Consider the following 26,921-nt stretch of genomic DNA (forward strand, 5'->3'; position numbering starts at 1 on the left):
CCCTGCATTCCTGCATCCCTAAATTCCTGCATCCCTGCATCCCTAAACCCCTGTATCCCTACACCCCTACCCCCGGAAGTTCTGCCACAGCCAGTTTGCCTTCCACGCTGAGCTTCCACCCCCTTCTCTGACGACAACAACAAAAACAAAGAAGTAAACTTTGACTTACAATCCCATGTTATCTTAAAAATACTTAATTTTCATAGCAAAGAATTTTTGAACACTTTTGTTTGTTTGTTTTTTCTTTAACACACAGGACCCACCATTGTTTTAAATAACTGGTTCACTTTCTTCTTTTTGAAGGTTTTCTTGTCAGCATCTGAGGTGGAAGGGAACACTGGTTGGCTCAGCCTGTGTGAGGGAACAGTTTCATCGGGTGCCACTGTGCTGATGGACAGAGTCAGTCCTTGGAACAGAAACATGTTGGGGGCACAAAACAAAACCAAACAAGGAGAGTCAGAGTGTAAGACAAAGCAGAACTGAAAATAATACATTCACTAAAAAAAAAAAAGAGGCATTTTTAGTCTAACTATATCCTTAGAATACAAAAATAAGTAACGGGGAAACACTGAACTTCATTAGATTGATTTGTATTTGGAAAAAAACCCAAAACCCCATCTGGTCAAAGAATTAAAAATAGATAAATACGTGACAAAGAAGTGGCAATGTTGTGTTGTGCTAAACCTCTGTTTCAGACATCTGGAAAGAGAAGGACAGTGAGAGGGAGAGATGAAGTGCAGGCTAAGGAATGGGATGTGCTGTGGAAGAAGGGGGCAAAGGATACAGGGCCTGTTTTCTCTGCACCCTGGCCAAGAGATGAGCTCCACCTTCAGTCACATTTTCCCCTTTTCTTTCATCCCACCATTCATCTGCCCAGTGGGCAGTTATGTTATCTTGTGTTCCCTTCCTCCTGCTGTCAGGGAGGTTTATGGGATTCCTCTCCAACTTCAAAAGCAGAAGTAGAAACCCTACTATGGGGCAACCTTTGGGGATATTCATCTGCCAAAACAAAGCACTGAGTGTTTCTTCCTGTTCTTTCCTTTTCCTGCCCTCAGCTGTGAGCCCTTGTTTCTGCACACGAGACCTTGCCAGTCAGGGAACATGAATGACCCTTTACTCTTTCAGGCAGGAGGAATGTCCACACTACACAAGGAAGGAAATTCAGAGCTCCACAAGTGACATTTGTGGAATTTTCCCATGGCATGGGCAGCACAGTGTAGCTGTAGCAGCCCAGCCTCACACCCAGCACACATTTTCACTGTCCTCCTTGTCCCAGAGGCACGTGGGGGGAGCTGCCTGCCCTGCTTGGAGCAAACCCAGGATTGCTCTTTTCTTGACACCAGATCAAGAGTTGTAGAACTCTCACCCCAGGGAGAGCAGCTTACCTGGGATTGTTGGCATAGAACGACTGACAGTGCTCATCTGCTTGAGGACAGACGTTTTCTGAGGTGCCACCACGTGTTCTGAGAGGTTGGTGTCACTCATGAACTCGTATTTCCTTGACAGCTATTTAATAAAATAAAATGAAAAAAGATATTAATGATGAACTGAGAGTTAGGCCCAGGTATAATACTATGTACTAGCTAAAAACATGTAATAATCTTGCAGGTAATTTATAGGCAGATAAATACTTCTCATTCTACATAAAAAAAGAATTATTCTAAAAAAGCCACAGAAGTAATCTGGAACTGTAGGATGGTATTCCTACCCTATTTTTGCCATAATACCATCAGACAGCTCTGAGTGTGGCCTGCAAAGATAAATGAAGTTCTGAAAACAGTTTTCCCCATTGCATTAACATTTCCAACTCTGCTGCTGTGAGCAAAAGAAGCTTCTGTAACTCAATATTCCATGAAATCCACACAGTTCAGTGTCTGTGGTATCTAACTGAATCAAAAGCCAAAGGTGTTGCTTGGTTTTGTATATCAATATATTTTGGGTTTGTATATCAATGTATTTTGGTTTTGTATATCAATGTATTTTGGGTTTGTATATCAATATATCTTGGTTTTGTACATCAATATATCTTGGGTTTGTATATCATTGTATCTTGGTTTTGTGTATCAATATATCTTGGTTTTGTATATCAATGTATTTTGGGTTTGTATATTAATATATTTTGGATTTGTACATCAATGCTTCTCAGAGCATGACTGTGCTTTACATCTCTCTTTGCATGAGGACATTTAGTGTGAGACAACCACAATCTTCCAGAAGTACCTCCTTGTTTCCCCAAAGAATCCTAGCTTCCCACTCAATTTCCCCTTTCAGATTACTTCAAAAAATTTTTGATCAAACTATTTATGCTCCCTCCATTTAATTCAACAACCTGTTACTGCCTGACATTTAAATTGTGACAGGACTTGGTCCACGGGTGCTATATAGTTATTTGTTTATTTGATTCATCATTTATTTATTTTATACAATACTTATTTGCTTATTTATTTTTATACTAAAAGAAAATTTTCCTGAGAACTAAGCTCTCTCTCTTTATATATATATACATATACATATATATATACATATACACACATATTTATATAAAGGCACAGTATTATTTAAGTCCTCCTAATGATCCAGCAGTGCAATAAAAGCACTGAGATGATGTATGGAGTGAGAGATGCCAGTGCTTCCAAACTCCAGGCTGGCACATTTAAGGAGCAGTGTTTGCAATCTTGCAGTTTCTGAACAGCTGCCTGTTCCCTAACAGGGTACAAACTGTCCAGGGCTCATCACTTCCCAAACAGCCCTGACTGTGAGAGCTGCCCTGAGATGTCAGCACAGTCAATTGCCTCTCCACAGGAGAGCCACTTTAACCCTCCCAGCACAGTTTTAAACTAACCAAGCCTCAGAATTCGCAGCTTCAGAGCTGTGTTGTCTGTCACCATCAACAAGCAGAGATGTTCTGATTTCCCTCCCCTTGCAGGTTCCATTCATGGCAGGGCAGATCATCTCTGCATCCTGCACATTCCCCCAGGCAGCTGCAGTTCTGTGGGATATATTTTACTCTTCCCAAGCAAAAGAGTAATGTCCTCTTTTTTTTTTTTTTTAATGGATTATAAAATGATGCTCTAAATCGGTAACATACACATTTCATGTCAGAGATAGAGAGATCAGGTGCTGTCTTCTCATCAGCAAACACCACACTGCTTCTCTTTGTTCTTTTTTTGGACTTTCTCATCTTGACTTCAGGATGAGGATTAGTTGGTGGAGCAGTCTCCTCTGATTCTGCTTTCCCTTGCTTTGGTAGCAATGCTTCCAGATCAAAGCTGCAGGAGCAAAAGAAAAAAAGCTCAAGTTGGGGAGTGATATTTTAAAAGCCACTGCTGCTCTGATGTCATTTGCCCATGAAATATAAATGCAGGTCATCCTCTCCTCTGACTTTCTGTGCAGCCTGGCAAAAGGTCTAGGATGTGCTTCAGCTGGCAACTGTAGACACAAATAAGATGCCTTCAGGCAGTGAGACATCATCTTAAAACGTTGCAAAGAATGTAAAATATTAAAACTAGCTCAAATCCCTTCTTAAAGATTTGTGCATTAGCTTAAGAACTAAACCAAGCAGAGCCAGAGCTCACATGGCAAGTTGATGTGTGGTGATGATGGTGCTGAAAGCAAGACATGCTATTTTGGTTTGAAAAGGACCAAAGTGGAACAGAGTATTGCTATTTATTGCCATGTTTTAAATGCATCCTCCTATTTATGTCACCATATTGGCTAAGAATGCACATACTCAGTGATTAAAAACCAACTCCCTCCTCTTTTCCTCTAATTTTTAAAAGTTTAAAAATTGAGCTATTCCTCATTAAAAAAAACAAGAAATTGCTACTGGTTTTACTCCCTTCCCTGTTGATGTAATTAGCCTTTTAAACGCGGGACTGAACTTATTTTACAACACAAAAATTGACAAATCAAGTAGTGTGGTGAATTTGTTGACCTGTGCTTCCTAGAAACAAATTGGCACCATAACAATTCAAAATAGGTGCAGGATGCAGCTGCTTAAATGGACTTGTTTGGTTCTGTGGGAGGTGTCCTTTGGCACAGGCACAGGGCTGGCAGAGCAGGTTTGCAGCACACAAATTGTGTTTGGCAGCTCCACCCTTCTGGAGTGGAGGATGAAGGGTTGGAAGAGCAGCCTGGGCATCTCAGGGTGTAAAAAATGTTAAAAAATGAACTGGTTTTTTTTTAAAAAAAAGTAAGAACAGAGGGGTGTTTCAAGAAAAAACACTTCCATGCTAGGCTCATAAACCACTGGACTTTTAAGAAGTGAACTGCCCAAAAAGGGAGATCAGATGTTTAAAAAAAAAAAAAAAATCATAACCAAACACTGCTCAAAAAGGTCAGTTTTATATGTACCTTGTTTGGGAAGAAGTTCTGTGTGCTCAAAAAATAATTTATAAAGTGAACAAAACTGTGGATGAAAAAGCTGATCAATACCCTATAACTGTTCTTTCAGACTTAAAATCTCTGTTTCCCAGTGCTGCAGTTAAAGCATATCAGGCAGAGCCTTTTACATCACTACAGACTTTACTAAAAGTCCAAGTTTGTAAAGGTTGTTCTTCTTCCCTTCACATTTTATAGGCAAAAAGATGGTAATTAAGTCAAAAGCTGTATAAAGAGAAACTTGCAATAAAACCCCAGATCCCTGTAAATTTTTGAAAAGTAATTTCTAAAATACTTGCTTTCTGAAAAAGAATTGCCACTTTTTTTTTTTCTTCAGCGAGAGTTGAGTATATTTTGTGTATTAAGGTTGAAAGACTTTTAGCTTTAAGCTTGGAAGAAGTGAGAGCTACGGTTAAATAATTGTGGCATAGTCTGAAAAGACTGCTGGTGGTCTTTCAAAAAATCTTTTTGTTTAATCCCATAAAACTCATAAGGCAGGACTGAAAAAAAAACCCACCAGCATTGCATTCATAACCAACCTTTCTGAAGCAGGTTTTTTGGGAGTGCTGCACTCGGAATTCATGGAAGACAGGGAAATGATGGATAACTGGCGGTAGGATCTCAGCATTGACCTTGGCCTTCCCACTCTCTTGTCATCAAAATCTGGCTACAGGATGGAAAAGACAAACACATTGTATCAAACAACTTGGTGTGAATCTCCTTTCATCCCTTTGCAGCAGGTCTTGAAAATCCTACATATGTTCTAACGCTTGGCATGAGAGAGGTTATTTATTGCCATGAATTACTGTGATTGTATCTTCTGTCTGGATGCATGTTTACTCTTCAGACCTCCCAAACTCAATTCACAGACTACATTCTCTGCAAAATTTCAAAGAGGGGTTTTTTTGGGTTTTTTTTTGGTCTTTTTTTTTTTTTTAAGTGCTGAAGGGTTCAAGCATAAGGGAATATTGCTAATTATGTATTATTGCAAGGATGGGGCACGGGAGTGAAAACAAAATCCAGATTGAGATAAATATAGAGATTTTTCATCATACAGGTGTATAACAAGCGCAATATTTAGGTTAGAAACTTGCTACTTCCCCCCCCCCCCCATAACAGAGGAATTAAATCCTGTTATAAAATTATCAATGCTGAAAGCAACAATATAAAATAAATTCCAAAGAAACCGGTGTTTAATCACAAAACCCAGGCAACATCGTTCCTGCTGGGTTGCACAAGCTCAGATAGACTATTTTATTCAAGATTTGTCTGGGGAGTTTGTGCTCAGAAGTTATCCTTCAATTCTCAGATATTTCAGTTTGGTCTCAACTAATATTTATAGTATTATACCCATGACAGGTTTTACTTCATAACACAGCTGGAAGTGGCTGGCACAGGGAGACATCAATTGCAGATCAAAGCCCTAAACCACTAAGAAAAGTTACCAAGAGAACAGACATGAGAATTTGCTTTTACTTCCTTAATAAGGCTGAAAAGACTTGCAGTTTTAATACTTATAATAAAATACTCCAAATCTTCCAGAATGAGGAATATTTGACGTGCCAGAGAATTGAATCAAATCTTGGACTGCAAAACTCAGCTCCTGCTGCCTTCAGTCCACAAGGAAAAAAAATATATTTTTTAGAACAAGATATGTATTAAATAAAGAGAAATTGACGTGGAGGTTAAAAGGGTTAAAAGGAGAGCAGTACCAGTTCTCTGGTTCCATATTGTTTTTCCACTTTGGCTTTTAAATGCTTGAAACATTCCTCCATCCTGTCATGGAAAGGACGAAGCTTGTCAGAAACTCTTCTTTCATGGATTTTAATTCCAGCCCCAAGGAAAGGTATCTTAAGAGAAAAAAAAAAAGAATAATAAAAATGAGACTGTTCAAGTAGGTCCAACAACCTCCCTGGCTCCACTTAAAGTACCTGCTAAGTCAGCTGCAAAACTCCTCCTGTGACTGGCACATGGATTTGTCTGTTGAGCTCAGCTTGGAGCAACAACTACAAGATGGAAAGGGCTCATGAAAAATGGGTTTGTTCAGTATATCTCTGAAAAATCTTAGCTGCCTCTTAGTGACTCTTTCCTCTCCTCTGTGTGTTTTGATGTTAATCTCGTGTGAGACTAAACACACTGGAATTTCTTAGAAAAATCATTCTCCTTTGTCAGAAGCAATGGCTTGTTTAGCAAATTAAAAAATTAATAAACTTTCCAACCCCTTTTCCTTGGCTATTATCTTGCTACCATCACCTTTGTCATGGTGGTAATGTGGTTATAGCCAGTTAAAACCAACACAAATCTCATTTTCAAAGATATAGGAGAGCAGACTTTGACATACTGTTTTATTAATAATAAGCATATTCTAAAAGAGAAACTGTAAAGTTTTGTTACCTTTGAGCCTTTGAAGATGACAACTTGTGAGATGTGTGCAAAATACTTTTAGCTACCCTTCTGCCACTGACCTTTTCTAACTGCTTTACTATTAACTTTTACTTATTTTCCAGCAATGTTTGGGTTTTTTTGTAAAATCCACTCAGATTTCATGGTTCCTTTTTGTGTTCTGACCCCACAAATACTATGAACATTGTATACATTGGTCCATCCGTTGACCTGATTGTATTTTATGGAAGTTCAATGTAACTTCTAAAACCATGGTATTAAAGTCCATCTATTACAGAGAGATCTGTTTGTCCCCTTTAGAGGGGTTTACAGGGATAGATAGAAATTACCACTTAATTTCCTAATGCCAGCTGGGGTTACAGTCAATCTATACCACTAATCCACTGAGTACTTCTGAGGTCAGAAAGCAGCAGCACACAGAGCCTTCAGTGGGCAAGGACCCAGGAGAAAGCTGTGAAGGTTGGAAACTCAAACCAATAACCAAGCTGTGAGGAATCACAGTGAAACAGGAGGAAACTTCAAAAACCTTCAGAAAACGGTGCAAAACAAATCCATTAAAGCTATATGGAAGGTTCACTTCAAAGCTGAGAGAGGAATAAATGGTTAATTTTTGCTGTTTCTCATCTACGAAGCAGAACCATGGAATCACTGAACAGTTTGGGTTGGAAGTGTCCTTGAAAGGTCATCTGGTCCAACCCCCTGCAAGGAGCAGGGGCATCTTCAGCTAGATCAGGGAGCTTAGAAATATCTCGAGGTATTCATTTCTGAGAGTAAAATTCCAGATGAACCCTCACTATTTCTTAACATCCCCCCAGGCCCATTCATTTATACAGCAAACAGTTCTTTCTCATGTAAATCATCTTTATTTCACAGGACTCAGCAGTCTGTGGTTTCTTAACAAACTACCTCTGGGCCAAAATGTAAACCTGTTCTCTCACACTCATTCGTTTTGCCATATATTGATAGCAATGATTTCTATTTTGGATTAGATAATGGAAATAGAATTGATAATTTCTGAGGTCATGTTTTGCTCTGCTGCATTATCATAACAAAGATGTAGGTCAATGAAAAGAGCCCTTTTCCCTTGAATCTCTGCAAAAATAGAGGTTTTTCTGCTACCACCTCCCATGGGTGCATTGAGGACAAAAGGGCTGCTTGTCTTATCACGTCTACACTACCTATAAAATAATAAACAGTAAACCCAAATAACCTCAGTGCTGCTATATGGGCAGAACATCCAGCTCTGCTCTGGAGATGCAGCTTAAAAATATTTGCTAATGGTCTTCCTTGCTATTTGTCACACAAAAGACACGTAGCAGCAATCCTGGAGAGTCACTGAGCAAGAAAATAATTCCTGAGAACAGCTAACACTCCATTAAGGTTTCTAATGCAAAAAACCCTGCCACAAACAACAACAGATACTCAATTCTAGAAAGGAGTTGTTTCCCAAGAGGGGTTCTGACATTTGCCAATGCTTGTTTTCCCAGCAATTCATGATATTGTTGTGACTTTTGTCATGCTCTCCCTTTTGTCTCCAGGAACACAACCTGAGTTTGAAATCCTGGCCCTTTTAGCCATAAATGTAGCCCTCTCTATGTGTGGCTTTTGATAAACCATTCCAAATGATGTGTTCTACAAAGTACCTTTCTGGCCTAATGTTCACCCAGAACTAGGCAGGAAGTTTGTAACAAGAATTTTCTCTTTCTTCTGCCCCTCCCTGCTTTGGGAAACAGGGGAAAAATAAAAGTGAAAATGGATATAAATGCTATGTTCTCCTGCTAGAAAGGAATGGAACAAAGGAATAGCTGATGAAGCCTCAGTGGCTGCTGTCAGTGAGAAGTTACCTGCCAAGCAATCAGATCTTTGAGTCTGTTCAGCTTTTCTTGATCCTCTGGATGGTCTCTGGCATATTCTTCTGTAAAGAAAGCCTTAGACAAAACAAAGAAAAAAATAATTCAGTCCATCATTCTGACAGGTAAAGAAATGATCATAGTATTAGCCATTAAACAAGAGAGACACAGCCATGCTCTTCAGCCAGATGCTGCTGCTGATAATTCCTCACTCTGTCAGCTGGGAGAGGAGGTGCTCTTCTGTTAAAGTGTTTTCAGTCTTTATCCAACATTTCTGAGTTTAAAACTCTTATTGTGAAATCCAATCACTGTTTCTTTTATTAAGCTTGCAGTGAAATTAAAAAGGCACAGGTTTGGAGTATCATGATTTACATCAACTAATACTGAGCTTCAGTTACTCTGGTTTTCATTCAAAGAGAGAGGTGACCAGGAAATGAGGATAAGAGAATCTCTTGACTGATGGATTGATTGATTAATTATGGCTTTCACATTCCCCATCCATATTGCACTGCCACTATAAACACAGGATGTAGGAGAATTATGAATTGATGTATCTGAATATGTTCTTTGCATCGACTTAAAAGCTCTTACCTTCTCATATTTAGCAAAGCCACCCATAACAGCTGGATCTACAATTCCATTCAGAAGCATGGAGAGTGGATTGATGGGAAGGTTCTCATCACTCTGGTACTGGTTAATCATCATCAGAATTTTTTCATTTGTCGTGGACATAGTCTCAATAGCATTCTCTAAAGGACTAATCACAGCCTGTAAAGAAACAAAAGGCTTCTTAAGGCTCATACAGAGATAAAAAACTCTTTTTGGTTTTATAAAACTCCATGTATATGAACAACAATTCAGCAAACCAACACAAACTTGCTCAATTCTCTTAAGACTTGATGGTGAGACTGTAAATCAGACACAGGATATATTGATCCTGTCAGCAGAACGATAAAACCTAAGTAATAACGGTTTTCTTTGTATAAAAATAAGTAAAAAATAGCCTCGTGTGATAATTTTGCTAAGAATTTCGGACATGGGGATTCAATAGATGTTTTAGGGGCTCTTAGCATGTTAATATCTGTTAGTACACACCAGTGTTGTGGAGACGACTTCGAACCACCTCAGAATCCCAGGAAGTTTGTAAGCTGTGACAAAGGAAGTTCTCTCGATCCACATGGACTGTGAGGAAAACAGAGCGGGAGAAAAATCACACTTTAATCTTTTCTGCCTTCTGAGACGCCAGAGTGAAATGAATGTGGATGGAAAACACATGCATATTTTTGCATAAAAAGACGCTGCCACATTAATCTAGCACGGCAACTCGCATGAATAATTTTTCTGGTTTCAGATTAGGTCATCTTCAGGCACAAAGCCTGCACAAAGCAGAGGAAAAAAGAAAATTACCCTTGAATATTTTAGTGTCTATTGCTATTTTTGTCATTACAGATGGAATGACTGGGACTAAATGACCTGCTCCTGCCTCTGCCCAGATTATACTTCCTCCCTCCATGTTCAGAAGGTATTTCTGCAATTAAAAGCAGTAATAGCCCAATTATTTCTACAAGTAAAAGCAGTAATAGCCCAACAACAACTTGCCAGCATTCTGACTATTTTAGTTCCTTTCACTTTCCTTTTCTGAAATAGACAGGCTGTTGGTATTTTAAAATAGTTTAGTTCATTTACTGCTCATTATTTTACAGTATCAGCTCAGCTAAGGTGCCAGGACTGAGAAACATAACAAATGCAATAAAGTCATCCTCCAAATATCCCAATTTCCACCTGCATGTGGTCTGTTGTCATCAGCAATGAAAACATCAATGATGTAATTTTTGTGAAACCATTTCAAGGTATATTCATAAATAGGCTCAAAACTCTCTAGTTTGCAAAGGAAGACAAGGTGCACCAAGAGTCTTGATAACACAGAGCAATTCTGGAGTGCCAGGGTAGTATTTGCATCTGAAACCTTAATTTAACAGCAGGTAAGAAGCTCCTTTATATGAAAATTTTGACATGCTAATCAGCACACACACAGCTGATATTGTACATTTTGGAAAGAAATGGCTTTTCCCATCAGATGACACGAGTGCAGCTTTAGTCATGAAGGTTGGATGGTTTTTGAGAACAAACTATAAAATATCAGACACCTGTAAAATGAAAATATAGACACTTCCTATATTTATGCACAACACTGAAAAGAAATTTATGATGATGTAGATTCCTCAGAATATTTGAAAAAGGAAGACTATTCCTCAGCATTGCACCATTAGTCAGGGCAGGAAAAATGACACAGGCAGTTCTCTAGTCTGTCAGGATCTCCCAGGACTGATGAAAGCAGACAACACACACCTCATCACCGAGCTGGCAGCTGATAAAAGTGTTGTAAACTAAAAGCAGCAAAGCATTTGATATTTATTTACATGTCACCTCCTTTCATAATGAAAATCTGTACCGGAAAATGTTACTGCTTAACACAAACATGTTGGATATGCTTAAGTACATAACGTTTACCTGCAATTGAAAAAGTGGTGAATCATTAAGTACACAGGAGTTGTGCTCAAATAAAAAGTCTTGCATTTGTTTTTATGAATCAGAATCCTAAATTCAGGATGTCTATAATGAGTAATCTGGGCCTAAAGCAGGATCTAGGATCAAAATTCACAGTTACCAGAACTACATCCATCACCTTGTCATTAATTTACTTACAGCAAATTCATTTTCAGGGTCAACAGATCCTTTTCTGACTGGCCTGGAATAGTGGAACCGCTGCACATTGTTGGACTTGTAAAAACTGGAAGGTTTAAAAAAACACTTTTGTAAAATACAGAACCTGGAAATTAATGGATTTTGTTATCCCAGTGAAATATTTCATTCTGAGTCAGTTGAATTTTTAATTAAAAGCAAATTTACTGCTCCGAAAAAAAGCACTTTACTGAAAACTCGGGAGGAAACTACTTTATCTATAAATCACAGTCAACACAGAGTATTTTACAATTATGAAGCTTCAGCTTGTGACTGGGTGTATTTTCTGGGTAAAAAACCCTCCAGAACTTCCAGATTAATGTTCAAACCTACAGAAGAAGGACCAGAAGAGATTTTTCCTCTCCTGAACTCTTGCTGTGGCACAGGCCCTGCTTGCTGACTTATTGTGGAGCCTAATTTTGTTCAAGATAACTGACTGAACAGTGCAGATATTTTCACCTGGACTGGAGCACAAGTGTTTTTTCATCCACAACACAACAAATCAGTTTAATCATGTCCCTGCTCACAATGCAGAACAATATTTATTCAATAAATTAAAAAAATGAAGCCGTTAATGACAATTTTTTTTGGTGATAGATAAGAAAATGTATATTGTAGAGGTGGACACCAACAAAAAGAATGTCTTGCAAAGTCCTGTTATAATCTATTCTATTCAGTTAATGATTTTTCTCCATCATTGTGACCATATATTTTCACTAAACTTGTAACCACTCGGTTTTTAACACTGGCTAATTTGAAAGAATGGGGACTGCAGAGTTTTACCTGAGTATTTTGCTGTCCACAGAAAAATATCTCTCTTTGGGCTTTGTTTTTTTTTTTTTAAAGATGAATTAAATTTAAAGCCATTTTAAGTAAAAGCTAATTTTGTTGAGAAAAAAAAAAATCTTAGTAATCTCTTGTAATAAAAATGAGCCATGTTTTGGAAGCCCAGAGAAGCAAACAAATAGAGAAGCCCCAAACAGCTGAGCTAAGCAAACCATGGTGTGTTAGTTCACAGGAACCCATGATTTGTGATCCAAAGAGCTCAGATCATCTTCATCAGTAAAGAAAGAAACTGGAAAATGCTTCCACACTGAGTCAGGTCACTTCATACAGTTCCATCTGAGAGGACAGATATTTTGAAGCTCTTTGAGAGAATAAATGCGCTGCCATCAACTAATGTAACTAACAATGAAATGGCCAATAAAGTACACTCATAAAAGTAAATCCCCAAGAGCAGATGGAATCAGCAGTTTGCTTGAATTCTGCAGCTGAGACAAACCATTACAAAATCTCCCATCTGAGCAGAGATTCTACTTTATGTGGAGCATTTCACCACATAAAACTGTCACCAGTTCAAAGGGGGGCTGCCACTACTCTGAAATCCAGTCAAACAGGACCACATTTGGAATCTGCCTTTCAGTTACTGATTTAAAAATGAATCGAGTTGAAATTGGGACCACAGTTTGTTGTGGGGTTTTTTGGTTTGGTTTGGGGTTTTTTTTTGGGGGGGGGGATGTTTGTTTGTTTGTTTGTTTTTAAATCCTGTAGCACAAGACCTGTGCTTGTATCTGCTTTACTGAGGTGCACGTGAGGAGGGGATTCTTATTTTTCTACTCAGCTGCAACTTCAGTAAAGATTCTCCAGAGAAGGCTGCAGGCAAAGGTGACAACTGCTTTGGATCCAGCTGTTAGCCCCTCTGTTTTCAGAATACTTTGGACAATTAATTTCCTTTATTTCTTTACAAAAGCTTGACCACAGTGCCAGTGGAAAGCACTTTGCCACCATGCATTTTGCACTTGGCAAGACAAGCCATAACAAAATTCTGTTGTCCAAGAGCCTTCAACTCAACCACTCTCATTGCCAGGAGCCTCTAAGACCCCTCTCTCCATCACTGTCTAAGAAGATGTGTTGAAAACTCAATAACTGCCACCCAAAGCATAGATTCTACCTCCCTGCCCTGGAACCAGAAGTTATTTCTTCAGTGGTAGGTGAAGATGTTCTTTCATGGAATTCCTTGGGAATATACCTAGGACAGGCTGGACAGAGCCCTGAGCAACCTGGTCTAGCTGAAGATATCCCTGCTCGTTGCAGGGGAGTTGGACTAAATGGCCTCTAAAAGTCCCTTCCCATATAAATGATTCTATGAATACATAACTCAGCAAATTAAGGCAATAAAAACTCTAAGATTCACTGGCGAAATAATGGTTGTCAGTTTAGGAATATGGTCTAACTCTGATTATACACCTATTACAGAAATCCACTTACTTTATAATTTGATCAGGTACTGCCTTATTTTTGAATCTGGGCTGCTCCTCCAGGACTGGCTGCACTGTAAAACACTGGATATCTGAAATCGTGGAAGTTAAGGGCATGTTATTAACAGTTGAAACACTGCAGGCTGCAGGGGAAATAAAAATAATAATAATAATAAAAAAGACATTTTCTGATGAAAAATCTGCAGTGTTCAGGGTTTCATTTGTGGAGTTTCCTCAGCCAAAAAAGGAAAAATCTGTCAGTAGTAACCAGTGAATATGTATTAATATTAACGTTGAACTGCATATTTTTATTATTTACTGAGCTTGAATATCTGCAGCAGAATTTTTCACACTGACTCATTCATTAAATTTTAAAGCTCAGCCAACTTACAAAAATAACATCAACGACATCTGATGTTAACAGTTTCACTGTTTAGCTCTAGGTTTGCATAAAGTCAGGATGGTTAACATCTCATCTTTGAAATCTGCAATGGAACAGCCCTTTTACTTGAGATTTCCTTTTCCTATGGAAGTGTTATTTTTTAAATCTGACTGCTGTATTTGTAAGTAAATACATCTCATTCTTACATGTTTCAGTATATCTGACTCATGCCCTCTGGTTAGATTCTGTAGCTTTTTCTTAAGTGCAGAACCAGTGTGTATCTGCTGTTAGTTGCAATTAGAGGAGCAAATTCTACCTTAAAGACTGAAACATGTAATCCCAAAACGAACCAGTTAGTTAAGACACAAGACAGTCTTAGGAGTGCTTGGCTTTCAAGCTAAATGTACTATTTTAGATAAGCCTCTAATACTCCCACTTCAGTCCCAACAGTGTTGAAAGACATCAATATTCCCTTTCTGTTCCAGAAGGTTCCACCAAAATAGGTTCAAAAGAACATGTGAAGTGTTACAACATTACCTTGGAAATTAATAAAGGAAAATCAACAGGTGAAAACAAATGTCTGAGGCAATGAGGTGATCTCATATCTGCTCAGTCAGTAATGATTTAAATTAGAAAAAAACCCAAACATGATCAGAGTTCTTGTAAACAAGAATAATTTAGGGTATCTTAAAAGTTGGTTAACAATGTTTAGCAGTTAATTTTGCCAGGAAAATTTCCAAGAGTGACTTAAGGCGTATTTATGTTGCCAAGAAATACAGGTGGTCCCCAAGTGTGGTTCCAGTCAGGGCAATGTTCAAGGAAGACACGAATTTCATATCAAGGGACAACAGCTAAGAATGTGAGATGAGAGAGAAGTTGCTGTTTTTAAACTTGGCCAGTTCAAGTGTGTGTCACTGGTTTTGCCATTTGAAGAAAATAAAAGGTAAACCACATATGAACTTCAATGAATTTTTTTCCCTGAAAGGGTTGTCAAGTCCTGGAACAGCTGCCCAGGGCAGTGGTTGAGTCACCACCCCTGGAGGGATTTAAAAGACTTGTAGACGTGGCACTTGGGGACATGGTTTAGTGGTGAACAAGGTTTATGGTTGGAGTCAATCTTTAGGGTTTTTTCCAACCTAAATGATTTTCTGATGAATGAAAGAGACAGACTCCTTAGGACTGTGAGGAAAACAAGGGCTGACATCTCAGGAACAAGCCACAGAAGTCATGAAGGACGTGTAAGTAAAACTGCAAACAGAGCTGCAACATTAATAAACTTCCACTCTTTTCAGGAAATTATTGTTTCACACAGACAAATTTCTGCTAAACCCAAGGTTTCTCCAAACCCCCCTTCCTCCTGTTTTCAAGGATACATTGCCCAGGAGAGTTTTTCACCTCCTCCCCGGGAGCTGCCGTGGTGTTCATCTCCTCTGCACTGGGGAACTGGCTCATCAGCTGCGCCTGGAAATCCTCCCTCCTCTCGTATTCCTTCCCACGATAGATGAACACTTTGTTCTGCAAGGCATAAACAGCTCATTTCTCAGGCTCTGGGATGCTGAGGCAGAAGTTAGAGATTCATGGTTATCAGCACAAACACATGATGCTCTCCAGATTTTGGAACGAGCGTGGCTGTTTTCTGAATATGAATCAACCATAAAGCCAAACACCATTTTGACCAGGTGCTGGATTGCAGCACTGACTCTCCAGAGACCCTGGTCTCAAAGTTTTATCACTCAGAAAACAGTAACACTGGTGTAATACTAATATATTTCACTATTTTTTCCAAGGCAGCTTTGGTTTTTAAACGTGGGAAAGCAGGGTCTCTTGTTGCTTTTCAAATGTGAAGAAAGCTACCCTATCCATCCTTCTGTGTGAGAATCACTTTTTTAACAAGAAAACATCAAATATTCAGGTTAGTTTTATGCTCTGAGCTCATGTACTACTGTGATTTAAACATAGCAACAGATTTTTAAAAAACTAAATAAATTCTAGTTGTGCATGACAGGTTTCTTGAAAAAACAGATCTTTTGGAGTCCTGATTTCTCCCATGGTAGTCAAAAATGGAGAAAAGTAAGGAACACACAGAAGATTCAGCATATGTTGAATAAAGCCACTTCAAACTGACCATAATTGTCCTAGGATAGAAACAAGCTGTTGTCATTCAGGAAAAAACTTAGAGCAATACAAGACAGTTGATGTGAATATGTCAGCTCAGTGCATGTTAGAGGTCAAAAAAGCAGTGTTAGCACTAGTTATCATGAGGAAAACAAGAAAACAAGAGAAGAAACATGAATATTACACTGAACAAGTTCATAGTGTATTCACATTTCAAATCCTACACATGCTTCTTGTCCTGCCAGAATTGGATAGTGAGGGAGCCAGAATGTCACAGGTATTTATTTCCATTACAGCTGAGAGGCAACATAAAGCTGCAACTCCTGTCAGTGCATGGTGAGGAGCACTAAAAATACCAGCCATGAGTGAAACAGAATTTTGGATTTAATTTGAACATGAGTTAATGACATTCTACTACTTATCAGCACCCTGTGTGGAGACTCCTCTGAGAAATTACATCATATTGCTGCATTTAGCTCTCTTCTACCTCCTTCAATACATTATATATCTTTAGTTTCCACTATCAAACTAAGAAAGGAGCAACATAAAAGCATCTCAAAACATTTCATGCATATTCTTACAAGTAGCAACTCGGATTTTATCTGCAGTCCTGCATCCAAGCAACAGGGAATCCATGGAAAATATCTCCAGAGACTCAACTGCATTAGTAGAGTGCACTTGTATGTTTAGAAGCATATGAAAATAGGGGAAAAAAAGTAGGAATTTGAACAAGTTTACCCGTAGGAATGTGGGGAATCCTTGGCCATAATACCCAACAGCAAAATAGTCTGGCTTGGGTCTCAGAATTTTCATGATGTTTTCATAGAACTTTGCTTGCTGGATCTGAAAGCAAAACCAACTGTAATTACTTGTTTTTGGGGGCTTTATCTATTCATTTTTAACCTCTACAGCAATGAGTTGATAAGCTACAGCCATAATCAGCACACACAGGACACTGCTGAGGGACATTAAATATTATTTACATTTAAATGCAAATATAACAGGTAGATAAATGTGTATGGCTGCAACTTTAATATTTGATCTCAGGCTTATCCTGATTTAGTAGTGTGAAAAGAGAAAAGCAAACACCAAAGTCATACTTGGCCACTGGTAGCATTACTGAAACAATGCATTTGGAAAAAGCCCTGGCCTCAAATATTTCCCGAGGTTTGGCTCAACTCAAATTCTTGTCCAAGCCTCACATGAAGGGTAAACACCATGGAAAGGGCTTAGAACAATTTCTGCCATAAAATACCATTTAGGTGTTGTGTTTATGAGAACGCAGCACTGCAACTTAAATGGAACTGGCAAAACCAATGCCTTTTATTTTATGATAAAAGCAGAATTTGTTGGGAGCAATGGAAGCTCTCTTAATAAACAATACTGTTCAGGAACACCATGGTTTGATTCCCATGGTTTCTTTGTGGAAGATTCAGGGATATCTACTGTATGAGCCCTAAACATTTGTTAAAAGTCATGCAAGCATGGAATACGGGGAGTAGGAAAAAGAAGGTGTGTGGGGGACAGGATTCTTTTTAGATTAATTCAATTTTAATGAAAACAAATAACTGAACATTTTCTCTTCCTTCAAAATCTTCCAGCCTTTGGACCTTGTTCTAATTCCTTGTGCTGTGATACTTTCCCACTCCTGATTAGGATAGAATTCTTCAGGCTTGTCAAGATTCAAGTTGCTAAAATTTAAAGGAAAATTTAGGGGAAAAATTTCATCTAGGTGCTTTTTCTACCTTAAAGCAGTACAGAGGCCTCCAAACCTTGTTATATTTCTTTTAAACATGGCCTTTAAATTGCCCTAAGTATTTATTTAATCTACAGAAATTTCAAAATGCCTCAATAAACACATTTCCATGCAACTTTAATCAACAGGTCTTTGCTGTTCTCTCTTTTACCACTAGACTGTTACAGTGAAACAGCCAACAAATGGATTAAAAATCTATTGTAGACAACATGCTCATAGGCAGCTCTGTCATTTGATAACTCAAAAGTATTAATTTCTGTGATTGAATTAATTTGAAGACCTGTATACAATCTTACCAGGTTTTGACTTAGAAGTTCATAGTCAAAAACTTCCTTTTCATATTGCTCTGCAAGCTCCTTGCATAAAGATATGGCTTCTTCCCACATCTGCAATGCAACCACACATTCAAAATGTAAATCCAGTACCAACAAACAAGTTTTTAATGCATCACAGTTTAACTACACTTTTATTGATTATGCTCTCTTTAAAGTGCAGTCATTTATTAACTGCACATTTAGAGTGGAGGACTCGAGGCAATCATAAACTTCAGGAAAGCAGATTAATGTGAAAAAATAAAAGTGTTTTATGATTCATTACAGGAAGGCATAAGTAAACCTACTTTATTCTTAGAATAAGAATCAGATACATTAAGAAGAGTAAATCACTGAGGTGATAACACCCAGAACACACCCCAAGCACAGAGCTGAGGGGACTGACACCTGCCACTCCCTAAAACACCATTTTATAAAACATCCTGTAGCATCCACAGCTGTAGGTACCTTGCATATGACAGCTCTCCCAGCCAGCTAAAATCTAAGGCTTAAATTGCCACTTGCCCAGAGCAGCAGCTTCTTTCTTTCCTCACAATTTAAGGGCTGCCTCTGACAAGTACTGTGAGGAGCTGCACTGGAAAGACCAGGACAGCTTTTCTCATCTGATGTGGGCACTTCATACAAGCAGCACAAAAGTGGTCTTGAAGCAGCTACAAACTCCCTCTCTCGAGGATGTTTCTCAAGTTCTGTCTTCTCACCTACCCAGAATAAAGGAGGCAAAGGGGTTTCTGAGCACGACTCTCTGTGGGTTTGAGGACACTGGGGGTCACACACATCAGGCCTGTTTCCCAACAGTGCCACGTGCTCCCAGGTCAGGTATTTCTCAACCTGGCCCCTGGGTTCAGCTGCTGCAAATCTCCTCTGATGGACCTGAGGAGAGCCTGAACACTGGGTGCTGTAGACCAGAAATCATGAGGATTTGGTTTTCCTGCTACACTGTGGTTGCTTTAGATACCAACACAAAACCCTGAAGCACCAAAAATTTCTACCTTCTGAGTTATAGGAAGGGCTTCTCAAGAAGCACTAATGAATTGCCTTCCCTCATCTCTTTGTACCTTTGGCTACAGCTGAACAAGACATAATGACTTAAAGGTCTTATTGGATCATGAGATTAATTATCCAGCACTGCAGAATTTTTCCCTGCTTTCTTTCTTTGTTTTATTTCCAAAACTCTCAGCTCTACTGTACTTGTACTGACAGGTAATTTTATTAACAGCTGTTTTTTTTTTTTTTAAAGTTGAACTAAACCAAGGTATTGAACATCAAACTACTACATTTTAGGTTTGGAATACAACCCTTAGTTTTCTCTGAAATAAATATGTCCATTTTGAACTGTCTGGTTTTCATGGAGATAAGGACTGAATGGTCTAGAAATGGAATCTGTGTAGTCCCTATTCTTTTCCTGGTAAAGGTAAGTACATTCAACATTTTTAATGCATTTTATTAGTGCCTGGCAAACATGCTTGTGACAATGTGTTGAAACATTAGCCCTCTTCCTTTGTGAATGTGGTTATTGAAAGAACATGTTCCTATGGGAGCAGATATTCTCTGGGAATAAGGTTTCAGGACACAGTTTTTACTCGACGCACATTTCAAAGAAGCTTTTCTACACAAACACTTCATACAGGGCACATTCATCCAACAGTACTATCCAGAGCAGCACAGCAAAGAGAGATTTGGCAGGGGAGGAAGTCTGCAGACCTACCTTTCCTTTGTCAAAGTACTCTATGATCTTTTCATATAAATTCTCTTTCAAGTGTCGATAGGTCTGTGAGCACTGGAACTCTGTTGACATGACTTGGGGTGCACACTGTTCATCTGACCACTGGGAACAAGAACACATCAAAACCCCCATGATTTTGGAGTTCAGCCTTTCAACCTCCCACCAGATCTGGTTCCCTGGGCTCTTCTAAGTGTTTTCTTCCCAAGCCTTTTTTAACCATCCACAGAGAAACTGGGAAAGACACTTGGAATGTATTCACTACCTCTTCAGCCAAGTGCTGTATTTCATGTCCCTAAACAGAACATTTTAAAACCTGTATTCCTTCAACACTCCCCTCCCCTCCTCCAAAAAAAAAAATACTTAAGATAAAAATCTGTGTGAGAAGATTAATTAATTCTATTTCAGTGGTGTCATCTTCACTGACTTGGTTTTGATCTTTTGCAATAAAACACTTCTCATGCTAATATCTTTGTTTACAACAATACATACAATATACCTCATGTATTTCTATGATCAGAAAAAAATTAAAATGAAGTTCAAGCAAAATAGCACTTTGGAAAGGCAAGTTTATATGGTTCTGCACTAAAAAAAAATTTCATTAAGAAATCTCAGATTTTTGCTGAAGAACATTTAAATTTGGAATAGAAATTCCAAATGGAAATTCCATTTGGAATGGAAATGCATCTTACTGACCATTTCTATTTATAATGTCAGCTACAATGAGAACAAACATTATTTGTGAAAGGCAATTAGCAGCTACAAAAGAAAGCCAACATGACTTGATAGTGTGACCCACATTCTTTAAAATTAAAAGTTAGATGTCCCCCTGTGACAGCTGGAATAAACTGTGTTTAATTGTCATAACTGTTATGTTTAGGTTAGCAAGAAATGAGGAAAATGAACACCACAAAATGTTCTCACTATAAAGAAAAACTATTTTTGCTACAACATTTAGCTCTAGAAATACATGGCTCTTAACAACCTATTGAAAATATTTCAATAATTAATATTAACTTCGTATGACCTACTGCAGTGTTTTTAAGCAGAAACTTGAATACCCCTATGGAAAATAACTAACATGCAGTAAGTCTGAGATTAAGGCAGTCAGTTTAATATATAAATTTGAAAACTGCGAAAGCTTAATTATATATTGAGTTTAGAAGATCTAACCTTCAAGAGCCACGTGTGGAGCAGAAGGGTATATGCTGCTTCAGTGTAATTCTCACAATCTAAATGAAGATCTCGCAATTTATACAAATACCTGAGGGAGGAGAGAGCAAGAATTAGGCTGGGTATTGGCATGACTGGAATACTGAGTGCCAAAATGTTGTAGATAAGAGGAAACTCCACAGATGTCCCACAGTCACTCCCCAAAGAGACTTCAAGGACACTGAGGGGGGTTAAAGCTCTGTGCATTCGTTCAGACTTTTCTGTGTTCTTCTGTGCACAAACTTTGGGCGCAAAGGGAAGACAAAGGGCCACCCTCCTTCTGTGAACTGCTGTCAGCTCCACCTTGAAGAGGAAGAACTATCAGACTCAAGGTCTAAGACAGCTCTGAGTCCACTATTCCTGGACTGTTAAGACAGTTGCCTTTCTCTGTAGCACTTCTCACATATATAGCTAAAACCACAACAGATAACACAGGGTAAAGGAGAAAATGAAAATACTAGCCCAGAAAGACAGAGCCAGTCCCTGTACAGCTTGGAAAGTGGTAGAGGGAGGAGAGTTGTTCTAAGCTAAACATTACCAATGTTCTCCTTGATCCCTAGGGTGGCATTGCCAGCACAACCACTGCCCATCACGGGACTCAGGCTACACATCTCCAGCAGCCAGAACGGAAAAGTGCATCCCATCCTCTGTGTTTTGGGACACAGGAGCTCCAACACCTTGTTGTAGCAGTTCAAGGCATTCCCATTCCCAGTTGTCATCCCAGCAGAAAATGTTTCCCCCTCAGCAGCACCCACAGAGGGAGAGTTGTTCCCCCCAGCCACTCTGGCTCACAGCTCCAGGTTTAGCTCTGAATCACCTCATTTTTGGGATACTGGGCTTTGTTCTGCACATTTTGCAGAAGGAGAGGAGAGGCAGGAAATAAGGAGCTTTGAAACAACAAGAACTGCTGCAGCTCATATTCAAAACTCTTGGAGACAGTAAGAGGCCATATCACATCTGAAAGAATTGCCAGTGTAGCTTTAGCTCTCCCAGAAAATGCCTTCCCAGTAACCCTGCTGGGTGGAGTGTTGCATATTGGGAGAGACTGGGTTATTCTACGAAACTTGAATGCTTTCTCTGCCACTCTAAATGTAAGATACACCCTCCCTCAAACCTCAAATCTAGCTGCATTTCTTTAATTTTAAACAATAAACAATGAATGTTGAGTGATTTGATCAACTAGAAGTTAGAAAAAAACGCTGCTGCTGAACACACATCATAGATTCCAGATTGCTGGAGGCTAAACAAACAGTGCAGGGAGAATACAAATGAGGCCAGGGCTACCACAGAGTCACTCTGGATGGTAAACTAATATTAAGCACAGAAATTCAAGCACAGCAATAAAAATCAGAATTCATGAGAAAATATTGTTGCCCTCTCCAAAAGAGATCTAACAGAACAGCTGTCATACCTGATGTACATCTCTTCACGGTTGATGTCCTTGTAGAAATTCTGGGGACACAAAAATTTAAGTTATCTCCTAATATATTTTAATAAAGCAAAAGAAAAATATAGATATAGATGTATATGCTGAGGTTTTGCTTTTCTTGCTCATTGCACAGCCTAAGAAATAGATTATTTACAGACTATGTGAAGTTTAAACCTGGAACTACTACATCGATTAATATTTTAATTAGTTATAGGCATGTGTTATTATACATACATAAGCATATATCTAGTTCTTTAACAAAATCATCAGTGAAAGTTTTGCTGCAGGAGAAGAAGAAAATATACTTATCCAAATACGTTAACATAACAAACCACATGCTCTGGTAGAACCTGATGGCCAGAAAAGCTGCTATGTATTGAAGCAGACATGTAGCACTGTAAATACACAACATGGTTGTACAATACCTCTAAAAGGGGCCAATTCCAGGAATAAAGCTCTTTTGTTCGTCGCCATAACGCGTTTGCAGGTGTACAAGTTGCTAAGGCTGTGCAAAATGTATGACCAGAATTGTTGCAGGAATTTATACCACATTGAGCAGTGGTTACTGAGGAACAGAGAATATGTGAGAGTAACACTTTAAAGGTGATGGGGGTTCCTCCTCAGCTCTGAGGAGTCCCCTGGGGCAGAAATCTCTGTCTGACATATTCTCATTACAAAAGAGGAATGGAAAAACCCCACAGGACCAGATCAGAGACTCAAATCTTCTCAGCATCTCACTGTGAGTGCCCCAATATTTCTTCCCCACATTTAAAAGCTGTAGCTGTTGAGCTGCTGAAGCTGCAAGTGGGTTAGTTCCTCAAGCCCAACTTGAACATGGCAAAAGCCCACTGGTATGTTAAACCTAGCAAAAGGTACAGGTATGTGGGCAGTAAAATTCCTGATTCACCCACAGAACACAGGGGCAAGAAGGAAGGACATTGAGGTGCTGGAGCAGGTCCAGAGGAGAGCAACGAGGCTGGGGAAGGGACTGGAGCACAAGTCCTATGAGGAGAGGCTGAGGGAGCTGGGGCTGTTCAGCCTGGAGAAGAGGAGGCTCAGGGGAGACCTCCTCACTCTCTACAACTCCCTGACAGGAGGGGGGAGCCAGGGGGTGGTTGGTCTATTTTCCCAGGCACCATCAGCAAGGCGAGAGGGCTCGGCCTTAAACTGTGCCAGGGGAGGTTTAGGTTGGATATTAGAAAGAATTTCTTTCCAGAGAGGGTGATCAGCCATTGGAATGGGCTGCCCAGGGAAGTGGTGGATTCTCCATCCCCAGAGGTTTTTAAGATGAGACTGGATGTGGCATCAGTGCCATGGGCTGGGAACCACAGCGGGGTTGGATCAAGGGTTGGACTTGATGATCTCGGAGGTCCCTTCCAACCCAGCTGATTCTGTGATTCTGTGTTTCTATGAAAACCAAAGAAGTGAGAGGATGCTGCTGTCAGACTTATGGATGCATCCACGCAAATAAATATAAAACCCTCTTGCTTCAGAATTTATATCACTACTGAGTGTTGTCACCCGCTGCTGTCACCAGGAAGATTTCCCTTCACCTTTAGTAAATGGATTCTGAGGCTTTCCCTCTCCTCACCCGAGGATGCCAGGAGGGAACATACCAGCAAGTTCACGGTGCAGCTCATGCGGTTGTCCTTGCTCTCGTCGTTCATCACGGTCCTGTAGTCCAGCAGCTTCTCCAGGAGGCCTTTAACGAGGCTGACAAACCTTTCCACCAAGTCAGAAATGCCAGGGTGCTCCTGGGCACAGTCTTTAAGGCTGCAAACACAAAAAATGTTGGGACAATTCCGTGAAAATCAGTGGCCTGTCAACTGAAAAACTGGACCTGAAGGCAAAGACTGAGGTGGGGTTAAATCAACTGCAGAATACACTGGAAATTCCCTTTGTGAGTCGGTAATTTAGATACCCACATGACAAGTGGCATATAAATCAAATATAAAAAAGAGAAACATTTCTTTTTCCTGTCTGAAAACGATGTAGGATTCAAGGGTATGGCCACAACTTCAGGACAGAGCAACCTGCATCGGTGTTACCACAAACTCTAGTCTCTGGAACTATTGCAACAAACAATATTGCAAAATATTTAAACACTGCACCTTCCTCTCCTCAACATAAAATGCAACCTTTTCCTTCTTTTTGTGCTGTTACATGTGAGTAGAAATTTCAAACTAACAAAAATTACAATTTTAGGTCAAAAAAGACATTCACTAGCAAGGCCTCACCAGAGTAATTTGCCCTTGAGAAATAAGGAAAACCAAACAATCAACTTTCTGCAGATTGAAAAGAGCAGTTTGATCTCTTTTGATAAAAACAGAGGAAAATGAGTTTTATAGAATGGCAACATCACATTGAATTCACATTAACAAGACATTAGCATATACTGTTTCTACAAAGTGCTGAAGTGGTTTAGGAGTAGATATTTTACTTTATTGTCAGAGCTTTGTTTTAAAAGTTTAACTATTTGAGCACCATGAAGCAATTACCAGCATCTCACTAAGGATTATTTTCTTTCTTTCTTTGAGAGCTTGTTTCCTCTGCTTAACATCCTGGTTTTCCACTGGGATTCTCTCTGACAAACTGCATTTTATACATATATATTTATATATACATATATTTTCACATATATGTTATAGGTGCATGCATTGGATCTGGCAGAGATACAGTTCATTTTCCCCAAGGCAGCCCTGCTTTATATTGGTAGCTGGGAAGGTTCTGACCTCCTAGTGCTTAATTATCAATTGTGATATTCAACTGATATCAACTGAATATCAAACATCACTGTTTTCAAGACACCCAGGTAAAAAATTAACCTATTACTAATCTTTAAGTATACTATTAAAAAAATTATTATAAAGTGTGATGTTTTAATTAATTGTAGAAAATTTTTTTTTTACTTCTCATAATTCTTTAAACCTTCTTCAGAAAATACATATTTATATTATGTTCAGCTGCAAAGAAATCCTGGAAACTCTAGCCTAGAATGGAGTCAGGTTCAAAGTTCCAACTTAAGCAAAGTAAAACCAGCACCTAAAGTTTATTCCTTGGATTGTCCAACTCCAGTGGAGTTACTTTGCTGAGACAGAGGGAGGGTGTACACAGGTGTCTGAAAAAACATTTATATTGTACAAGATGTGGTGGACAGAGGCTGACAGATAAAACCCAAACACTTTAATTGCTGTTGTCTGATTAGTCTGAAACAACAGCAGAAATATTTAAATAAGTAACTGAAATACCCTTATAACATTAAATACACTGCAAATTGAAGGTAAATAATAAATACTGAAGAGCTGACAACTGACAAAAAGGTTGGAGTGTGTTAAATTACATTTGTGGGAAAGAAAGCAGGAAAGCCTCAGAACCACATAGGAATATTATACAGGAAAAATGGTGTTGTTTTACATATGTGAGATCAGAAACAGGGTGAGACACTGACAGAGGAAAGCACAGTCACCATTCAAGTGACACTCAGGAATTTTTGCCACAGGTTCCCTTGGAGTGACAGCAAGCAAGGCAGACCTCTGAACATTCCCTGAGTGCACAACAAACACGAGTCACCCAGACATGACATTTCTTTCCAGTACAAGTAGAAAAACCTTGACATAACCCACAAGCTATTGCTGGGTCTCACCCAGGACATAACACATAACTCCAGTCACCAAAGAAAGGTGAACTGGAGTGCACATAAAGGAGAACTACAAAAAGAACAGGAGAGAGGAACACCTGTCTCTTGAGGGAAGATTTAAAAAATGTATTGCTCGGCTTTGTACAGTAATCTCAATAAAAAGGACCATAAAACTTCAAGATTTTTCCCCCCAGCAAGGAGAAAGAAACCTTTGATTTTTTGAACAGAGCTTGAAAAAAAAATAAAAGATTTAAAATAAAAAATATTTTAAATAAAGATCCTAGAAAACAACTTAATAACGTGGGCCACTGCAATGATGGGGGAACTGGAGAGCTGCCAAATGTTGTTTTCTGTTGTGCCTATATTAGTAACTAAAACATGCCAGGATTCATTTTCTGAGCCTGAGGACAAGTGGCCTGGCACCACAGAGCTACATTCTCCTGCATTTCCCCAAACAGGGCAGCCCTGCGTCCTCTGCCCATTGCAAACAGCCTCTCACCTATCCCAAATTATCCCAGATTCTCCTCCCTGGTGTTGTCTAGGACAGCACTCACCAGCACAGCTCAGAACCCCTCCTGGGGCACACTAACAGTTAGGACCAGGGACAAATGCTTAATTAAACTTCTGCTGAACCTATTTAGTTTCTTGGGAATCAGCAATTTCCCAGCAACTCCCCAGTGTGGGTGAGTGTTGGTCGCAGAGGTG

General features: G+C 39.2%; 1 protein-coding gene across 1 annotated transcript in view; it reads right to left on the reverse strand.

Moving 5' to 3' along the window:
• The window catches only part of DOCK2 (dedicator of cytokinesis 2), a 165,379-nt gene that overhangs the window by 2,356 nt on the left and 136,102 nt on the right, over positions 1–26,921 (reverse strand). Inside the window, exons 35-51 of the mRNA XM_027643547.1 lie at positions 24,196–24,352; positions 22,562–22,602; positions 21,112–21,202; positions 19,924–20,043; positions 18,183–18,272; positions 16,869–16,973; positions 15,389–15,530; positions 13,644–13,725; positions 11,340–11,424; positions 9,729–9,815; positions 9,225–9,401; positions 8,628–8,711; positions 6,093–6,230; positions 4,920–5,047; positions 3,089–3,269; positions 1,386–1,506; positions 264–406 (exon numbers count right to left, since the gene is read on the reverse strand). Of these exons, the coding sequence (XP_027499348.1) occupies positions 264–406; positions 1,386–1,506; positions 3,089–3,269; positions 4,920–5,047; positions 6,093–6,230; positions 8,628–8,711; positions 9,225–9,401; positions 9,729–9,815; positions 11,340–11,424; positions 13,644–13,725; positions 15,389–15,530; positions 16,869–16,973; positions 18,183–18,272; positions 19,924–20,043; positions 21,112–21,202; positions 22,562–22,602; positions 24,196–24,352 (1,972 nt within the window). The remainder of the gene's footprint in view (positions 1–263; positions 407–1,385; positions 1,507–3,088; positions 3,270–4,919; positions 5,048–6,092; positions 6,231–8,627; positions 8,712–9,224; positions 9,402–9,728; positions 9,816–11,339; positions 11,425–13,643; positions 13,726–15,388; positions 15,531–16,868; positions 16,974–18,182; positions 18,273–19,923; positions 20,044–21,111; positions 21,203–22,561; positions 22,603–24,195; positions 24,353–26,921) is intronic.

Source organism: Corapipo altera, unplaced genomic scaffold (genome assembly GCF_003945725.1).
Source record: "Corapipo altera isolate COAL_440 unplaced genomic scaffold, ASM394572v1 75, whole genome shotgun sequence".
Lineage (NCBI taxonomy): Eukaryota > Metazoa > Chordata > Aves > Passeriformes > Pipridae > Corapipo > Corapipo altera.